This window comes from Alternaria arborescens (assembly GCF_004154835.1).
Source record: "Alternaria arborescens strain FERA 675 chromosome Unknown contig_126, whole genome shotgun sequence".
Classification (NCBI taxonomy): Eukaryota; Fungi; Ascomycota; class Dothideomycetes; order Pleosporales; family Pleosporaceae; genus Alternaria; species Alternaria arborescens.
Window position 1 is genome coordinate 1 of NW_021167981.1, and position 8498 is coordinate 8498.

At 46.7% G+C, this 8498-nt stretch overlaps 4 protein-coding genes across 4 annotated transcripts; 1 reads left to right on the forward strand and 3 right to left on the reverse strand.

Annotated features, from left to right (window-relative positions):
- Nucleotides 1-404: 404 nt before the first annotated feature.
- AA0111_g12853 (hypothetical protein) lies at nucleotides 405-722 on the reverse strand (the record flags this gene model as incomplete). The annotated part of the gene is made up of 2 exons (XM_028646885.1): nucleotides 405-479; nucleotides 552-722. 2 exons carry the CDS (start codon nucleotides 720-722, stop codon nucleotides 405-407), a joined length of 246 nt encoding a protein of 81 aa, XP_028499541.1.
- A 1172-nt stretch (nucleotides 723-1894) lies between these two features.
- Nucleotides 1895-2665, reverse strand: AA0111_g12854 (hypothetical protein; the record flags this gene model as incomplete). The annotated part of the gene is made up of 1 exon (XM_028646886.1): nucleotides 1895-2665. One exon carries the CDS (start codon nucleotides 2663-2665, stop codon nucleotides 1895-1897), a length of 771 nt encoding a protein of 256 aa, XP_028499540.1.
- A 1278-nt stretch (nucleotides 2666-3943) lies between these two features.
- AA0111_g12855 (hypothetical protein) lies at nucleotides 3944-5371 on the forward strand (the record flags this gene model as incomplete). Its single annotated transcript, XM_028646887.1, has 6 exons — nucleotides 3944-4015; nucleotides 4069-4125; nucleotides 4180-4517; nucleotides 4590-4806; nucleotides 4857-5100; nucleotides 5157-5371. The coding sequence occupies 6 exons, from the start codon at nucleotides 3944-3946 to the stop codon at nucleotides 5369-5371; spliced, it is 1143 nt and encodes a 380-aa protein (XP_028499539.1).
- A 250-nt stretch (nucleotides 5372-5621) lies between these two features.
- Nucleotides 5622-5876, reverse strand: AA0111_g12856 (hypothetical protein; the record flags this gene model as incomplete). Its single annotated transcript, XM_028646888.1, has 1 exon — nucleotides 5622-5876. The coding sequence occupies one exon, from the start codon at nucleotides 5874-5876 to the stop codon at nucleotides 5622-5624; it is 255 nt and encodes an 84-aa protein (XP_028499538.1).
- Nucleotides 5877-8498: the final 2622 nt, after the last annotated feature.

The window sequence follows — 8498 nt, forward strand, 5'->3', positions numbered from 1 at the left end:
GGGCGGTAAGGACGAGAGAGAGAGAGTTATGTTGGTGCCGTGTGTGGAGAGATGGATGGGGTAGTTGGCGGTTGTTGTTGTTGTTGTAGATGACAAGAACATGGGGAATGGAAAGTTGGGTAGAGTTTGGGGGATGAGGCACGGTTATGGCGGGTGAGGAAAGCACATGAACGATTATAAGCAGTGTTGACTGCGTAATATGCCACGTGAAGTCGCAGCCTCAAGTATCTTCATCCTGTGAAGATTTTTTATTATTCCGTGCGTAGATATATGAGAGGTCGCCTCATGTCGATGCAAGTTCTACAATAGCGTGATTGAGCCATCGAAAAATGGATCCCCTCGCTACATCGCTGTAAGCTTCCCCCCTCCTTGCTCAATTCCTTCTTCCTGCAAAATTGCTGAAATTATCCACACATGCTAGGTTGCAAATTGCATCGACCGCCTGAAGCCGACGGGCAATAATAAAGTGTTCCCTGTGACTGTAGCAACAACAAACAAGGTTAGTCACTGAGGAAAACTTATATCTTGGTGTGTCAGAGTAAACAACATACATCTCCGAGACGACAACTATTCCATCCGCAGCCGCTGCAGCAGCGGACTGAATCGAGGTCCCCAACGTTGATATTGAAACCGATTCCGCCGTCGGGTTGACATGACTGTGCGAAGATGGTTTGGCCGAATATGGCGACGAGGAAGGTGAAGGGGACTATGGCTGCTCTCATTGTGAAGGTGGGTTTGGTTTGGATCGTGTGATTTGACGAGTGTGTGATGAGTTGTTGAGGTGAAGTGCGAGGAGGAAATGTAGCGTGCTAACATCCCTATGCATATATATATACATGTAAATCGGATGTTTTTTTCTTGGCGAACTTGGTGTCCTAATCGAGCTAGATGCTATCGTCGAATCACTCGGGTTGATCGGAAGGGTCAAGTACGTATTAGAGGGTAAGCTTATGCCTCATATTATGATGTTCGACAGAATCTCGGTGACTATCACTGCACAACGGTCCGAATAGCTTCAGAGATAACTACGATTCAACCGAAGCCTTGGTATAGCTAGAATGCAATAGCCTCTGGTACCTCTCTAAGCGTTGTAGTAAAGTGTTTTATGTGTTTTCCCATCAGAAACGGGTGCTCGATGCTGGGATTGCAGTTCATCGTTGGTTGTGAGGAAAGTAGGTGATTCGGCGCAAAAACAATTTTAATAGAGTTTACAGCTATAGTCTGCTTCTTTATCCGCAGCAGCACAGCAGTGCAGTAGTAGCTCTACAGCATCTCTTGCGATTAGTGAACGATTAGACTAGAGTGTTGCCTCCTCAACAAGTCTACATTAGTTTCGCGTTACGTTAAGCATCCTTCTTTTCTTGTAGTATAGACGCGACGCAATGCTCTATTGTTACAACAATCAAACCGTTCTCGGTCTAAAAGCACTGCAACACCCTCAGCACGCGGGAGCGAGAGTAGTATATTCGAGCAATCTTAGAAACATCGTCGGGTTGAATAGCATTCTAAGGATCAGCTCTTCATTAGCCAAGATTCTAATCGTTAGCTGTTGTCTCAGGTCCCACACTTGGACGAACACGGGTTTTTTCTTTTGGCGGCTACGCGATCAAATCCGTCTCAAGTTGACTATCAACCACACATTCCCCGGCGTTGCAGCCAGCAGTCGTCAATTACAAGTAGCTGGGTTTTGTCTATTACCAAAGTCTTGTGCGACAACCTCCATATCCAATGTCATCGTGAGGGCCCTTCCGGCGCAAAACAAGCATCAGTCCATGTCTGCAGAAGAAATGCATTCTATCATTTGCGAAAGGCTGACATTGAACAATTTGAGTGCATAGCGCAGTCCTACATAAAGGACAAAACTTCGCGCGTTGCGAGACACCAGGCAGAACGTCTACCATGGCAACGCAGTGCCATCGTAATTCTTGAACGTTCCACTAAACTCCTTAGTAGCTTCGTCGATTACACCAACCATGTTAGTCACACTGGTATCAACACTGATAGCCCCGAAATCCTTCCATTGTGAGCCACTCGCAGCAGCAAAATCCGTGTTCATATCTGTCTCGACAAGTCCAGGATGAAACACGAAGCTCGTAAGCCAAGGCTCTTCAAAATGGAGACGGCGAATGAACCAGTTCAAGGCTGCCTTACTGCCTCCGTAAGGGCTATGTTTCGCTGGAAAAGCGGCCAGCATATCCATGGCTCCGATTGATGCGACCAATGTTGAAATGGCAACGAAAATCGGCTGCTTGGTTGGGCTCGCCTGAAGAAGATCGGCAATCGCTTGGAAGAGCACGACCGGACCGATGGTGTTAACACGAATATGCTCCGTGATATTGCCGACTTCAGTATCGCGTACTGTTCCACCACCGGTGGAGATGCCAGCATTGGCAATCACGACATCAAGGTATTTGATACCGTGGTCATTTTTAAGGATTCTGACGGCATCTTTGGCTGAAGTTTTGGAAGTAGAGTCGAGAGGTACCAGTATGAGCTTTGAACCTTCCGCGATAGGTAACGCAACGAGCTCTTTCGCGCTTATGTGTGCTGGGTTTCGGACAGCAGCTATGACAGTAACAGAGGGCTTTTGTAAAAGTAGGCCTGTGAAGCCCTTCCCAATGCCGCGATTGGCACCAGTGACGAGATAGATCTTAGGCAAAGCCATGATCTCAGAGTGCGGTGAGTGAGAGTTGAGGAGTATGCAAATAATTTGGGTAGAGTGATGATTCTTGTTGTCTTGACTATGAAGTGATGGGGACCTCTACTTGTATAGCTCCCTAAGAATGACGGAAGTTTGGAAGACCTAGTCTGAGGCCAGTCTACTTCGTTCCTATTCCGAATAACGTTTCTAGCTCGGAGATAGTGATATTGCTTATAAAAGCAGCCGAGTTCTTATAAGCAGTGTTTAGTAATACTACGTTTAAACTTCAACCTTGTACGTCGCGGGAGGATCTAAGGGTCTGCATGCTCCGCCTAAGCGCTAACAGTCGCCATACCTAGAACGACCGGATGTTCTGAAATACGGCGCTACAAGATCGTACGGCTAGGTCCGCATGTATAGGGCTGGTGCTACTAAGGCAGCTAATAGGCGCCTCCTGGAAGAAGTCAAAGCTAGGCGCATCGCAAGCAACCAGGCGAAAGCGCATTAACAAGTTATCGCTAACAAGAAGGTACACGAACAGTCCGCTGAGAGCATTGCCAACAGCTTGCTAAGACCCGTTCTCACCGCTAGTTCCTCTTCGAGGAACTGAAGATAAACAAGGCTGCTTTTGAGGCGAAGAAGAAGGAGATAAGAGCGAAGCCTACGAGCCTTACGAAGGTAGTAGTAGCGAAGAAGCCAGCGCAGAAGGCGCTATTGAGCATGCTGCGGCGGTTTCGCGTTTGTGTTAACGCCTCAAAGATAAGTGCTAACGACTATGTTTCCTAGCAAGTTTTCGATATAGGGTTAGAACGGAATTGTAGGGTGCGCATCATACGCACGTACGCGGTATCGGTATCGTAGTAATCCATCTCCGTCGGACAAACAAACGCCCTTTTTTGCCGCCTATCTAACACTACTATAGTTGTCGGCATAAGTTTGTAAGTGGGCTACTAGCAGGGGGCTTATTTTGTGGGTCTTGAAGTCACGTAAGCAGATCTAAATCGTGTCACGTAATTAGCTCTTATCGGAGGAGAGGCATCTGGAGTAACACCGATTTAGCGTCTCTACTTACATTAGATATGCCGGAGACCATAGTAGTCTCTAAGCTAACATTAGATGCTATATTACACCTTATTACGGACTGGATACATGTTAAGTAATCAAGGGAAATTGCACAATTCCAAAGCATAGTCGGCTTTATAAGTAGAGCTCAATATTATCGAGACGGCGCGGTCACAACGCTGCAGTTTGCTCACAGTTCCACTCAAGTTGAACGTTGATTGTCGCTAAACTCGATTCAATATGTTGTTCAAGCACAGATCCTTTCTGGCAAGCGGGCTGGTAATTTTACAAGCACTCCAGATCTCTGTACAGGTGAGATGCCAGGGAGTCATGATTTGAGGTTCAGTCTACTAACGATGAAACAGGGTCTAGCTGTTCAAGCTCGCGACGAAACATGTAAAATCAACCTCAAACCAGATACCGTAGGTCTCTTGCTCTTAGTTCACAACTAATTATAGTACGCTGATAAAATGCAGGCCGACATTGCGAATACTTCATATGTCAATACTGTACGAAGTGTTCAGATACCTTCACGAAGAACATACCGTTACGTATTTTCCCAACCGCTCAAATCCGAGAAGCCTTACCTTCTCTTTCTGCACGGGTTTCCAGAGTCGTCTTATGGTTGGATAAACCAGATCGAGTACTTCAAACGGCATGGTTATGGTATCATCGCGCCAGATATGCTAGGCTATGGCGGCACGGATAACCCTACTGACTTGGAAGCCTTCAAGCTGAAGACCATAAGCTCCGAGCTAGTAAATCTTTTAGATTGTGAAGGGATTGACCAGGTGGTCGCTATCGGACACGATTTGTGAGTCTTGAGACTTCTGGACTTTGCTGTTGCGCCTCAAACGAGGTAATCACACAACTAACAGATCTGTAGTGGATCTTCCGCAGTCAGCGCCTTGCAATGGTACAATCCAGACCGCTTGCTGGGTCTGGCTTTCATGAGTCTCGGCTATTTTAGTCCTGGCTTAGACCTTCCTTTGGCTACTATTGAAGCTTTGAACAATCAGTCAGAGACCTTCTTTGGTTATCCTGCGCTCGGATATTGGCCCTTTCACAATACTGATGAAGCCACTACAGCTTACGACAATCATGTACGTTGCTTGCATAACTTTCTCTGATCGATTATCTAACTTGCATATAGCTTGATTCTGTCTACACCCTCTGGTACACTAACAATGAGACATATCAACGGCAGTATCTTGCGTCCTACAACGCTTTGGAAACCTGGCTATCTGAAGATCGCCAAGCACCATACGGCGGCGCATACATATCCGAAGTAACTAAAGTACAATGGAAATCTATTGTCGAACGTCAAGGAGGACTCAGTGGCGGTCTAAACTGGTACAGAGCGAATCTTCGAGGTGTCAATAGCGCCGACGCAGCCGGTACGAACCTGCAATCAAAATCCCCCGTACATCTATGTATACTGATATTCCTGCAGCTCTACGGTCTGTCTCTCCAACTATTTTGAAGCCCACCCTTATAATAGTCGGAAATGATGATCCAGTCGCTCAACCAAGCGTACAATTGAACAACACGCTTCCTTTTGCGCCGCGCGCCCGCATCCGAACTCTTGACGCGGGACACTTTGTTCCACTACAGGCAGTAGAGGAAGTCAATTACGAATTGCATGAGTTTTTAAAGACTTTTACTTAATTCATACGTAATGTCAGTGCCTTGTTCGACATCCAATTCCTGGAACAGCGGAGAGGCGGGTGATGGATTCTATAGATCTGTGGCACGGACTGGAAAGATGTAGCACAAGGACAGTACAGAAGATGTTGCATCCAAAGGTCATGACGATGGAGGTAATAGGTAATAATAGTATTCGAAGTGATGATTCGTCCTTAATTGTGTTGACAAGCCGCTCGAACAGAGAAGTCATGTCACCGTTCCCTCGTGTGCCTCAACCCACTATCACTGCTGTCCATGGCTTTCCATCATGGCCTGCTCGGAGCTTGATCGAAGACTCATCGAAGAGGGTCTCTTTATCAGGAACGACGAAGTAAACGTCGCATTCGATACCAGATGTGTTCTTCAGATCTTCAATGCCTTTCAGCACTGACGCGCGGATCTTAGGAACGTCGATCTTTTCGATGAGATTAACTTCACTCCAGCCGAAGTCGACACCGACGATAAGAAGGGAAATAAGGTCAGACATGATGAACAAACCAGTATGACAAATCAAGCTATAGTCATAACATTGATGATAGGCGAAAGACTTCTATAAAGGTCCTCTTGGCTACCACTCAGCAGCCAGCTTATCTAGAACGCGTATCGGTGTGTTCGGTGCGCGTGATGAATGTAGTGGAGGCCGAGGCAGCCGGTGTGAGAAGGTCATCGGCGGCTTTGGTATTAGCGAGGCCGCTGCTTAGCAACTGTGACGCTTAGTGTTAGGATGCCGCAAGGAAGAACTCGCTCCTGATATCCACTGCACGCCAGCTCAAAAGTTGAGGTATTATGCAATGCAAGGACAGCACACGGAACGAAGAGACAAGAGGCTCTACTCTGGTAGGTCTCACTCGCATTGGAAGTCGCACCGTGTCGCGCTAACCTTACTGCCTAAAGCATATCGCGGGTTGCCGGCGCAAGTGTCATGACATTAGGTATGGAACGCTTAGAGATCTAGAACAGTGAGATAAATATGAGTACTTTGTGTTGTGCTTGAATACTGCGATTTCTATATTGACAGAAAAGAGAAACAAAATGCTAACCGGACAGCTTCATTGTCTTCGCATCGCGTTTTGCAGACTTGTCAACAATCAAGCCAAGCAAGCTGGGTACCCCAGCTTGGCTTGATTGTTGGGTGCCTCTACTTCAGCTTAGCTTGATTGGCTTGGTAGGTTAAAACAAGCCAGCTTGATTGTTTGGCTTAATTGGCTTAATAGTCAAAGCGTTTTTAAGGCTATACAAATAGGTAGTATTAGCTATATCGTGACTTTTTTTAGAGTTGAGTTTCCGAATCGCTGTTAGTATTGCTGCTGTCTCTAACGTCCCACGCGCTTACGCTGTACAACGCCTCTATCTCATCGTTAGTTATAGAGTTTCTGTTGTTGAGTTTATCGTCGCCTAGACCAGCTGTACGCCACCGTCGTACGCACTGTATTGCCGCTAGAAGTCGTGGTTGTATACCTCGTCGGCGAGGCTCTAGGAGATCACCTAACTCGCTGAACATACGCTCACACTCGCAGCTCGACGCTAGGATAGACAGTACGTCAAGCGCAAGCTTGCTAAGTTGAGGATAGCGATCCCGCATTAATAACTAGTATTTTATTAGGTTGTTGGCGTACTCGCTGCCCTTCTCCACCCGCCGCTCGCACAGCTTCTACTGGGTATACTTGTTGTTAGCTGCCTCGTCGCTGTTGCTGGCAGTTGTAGGATTAATAATGCTGTCGATTGCGTTGTCTATATCGTTCGATAGTACCTTTAGGCGTCGTACAGCTAGTTAACTAGTATTGTATTAAGCCTACAAGCCGCGGAAACTAAGGTTGTTAGACTCAAGCTAGCTAGGTTTCTTAGTACCCTAGGATTTGTCGCAATACGATTAGTAATACGGGTAGAGTATCGTAGCTGCGTAGTAGGCGGGCGATAGGTCTAATTTAGAGTAATACTCGCTAGCTTTCGCCTACGCTGCGCGCATGTTAATCGCAAGGTGGTCCTCAGGCGCCTCGTCGTAGGCGTTATACTTAACGGCCTCGTAAGCTAGTACGCGCAATTCGTAGTAGTTAAGTATATACTCGAATACTAGGATAACTTTAGCGATACAGCTAAACCTCCCGCTGTTGCCGCGCCTCTTAAGGCGCTTTGTAGCAGCTTTTAGCGGCTTTAAAGCGTCTATATACTCTGTAACTACCGCCTAATTGTGCGTTGTAAGGCTGTCTGATCTTATCTAGTGTGGCGCGTGAGGCAGTTTGTTGCGCTGCGACTTAGCGTAGGTATCCTCGTCCTGTATACGCTTTATATAGTGGCTGGCGTACGCGTTAATCGCTGGTTGAAGCTGTACAGCGCGCTCAAAGCACAAGTAGAAGGAGTTCTAGCGTGTAATAACAGGCTTGACGGGCTCAAGGATCTTGCGTTTATTAGGAGGTGCGTTAGCTAGTAGCTCGCGATAGGCAAGGCGCTGAAAGTCAGCAAAAAGAGCGTATTGCTGTAGTGTTTTAATGTAGTTGACGATACCTAGGAGTACGCCTAAGGGCCTATCGCGCCTCTACTCGCTTATATACTCGCTTTTAGCAGTAATCTTAGCGGTATTGTTGTTGTACGAGGCACTGTTTTCTCCCTAGAGGAGCATCTAGCTGACAAGGTTAATTGTATGAGGACTACAACGGAGGCGGCGATGGCGTAGGTTGAAGCCTATTGTTAGCGCAATTGCGTCTATCGCGGTGTCGTTATTGCTTGCGTTGTTAAGTACGAAGTAGCTAATACGTTGAGCGTTTATACCGAACTCTTTTAACGTTTAGATAACAACCTTTGCTATCCTATGTCTACTGTAGGCGCCTGTTAACTGCGGCAGCGCGATAGGTAAGTCTACAATATCGCCTTGCTTGTTAACGTAGTGGGCAACGATACCTAAGAACCTACGCTTGCTACCTTTTGTTGTCTAGCTGTCAAAACTTATGTGTATCTTGCTTTGTGCCCGCGACAGTTCTGTGACGACTTGCGGCTGTAAGTAGTTGTACAGGCGCATAACGTAACAAGAGACGCTGTTGTGGGACGTCTATAGTGCCGCTTCTGCTTAGACGTTAGCTAACGATATTAATTGTTGAAAAGCTGGCGATTTAAA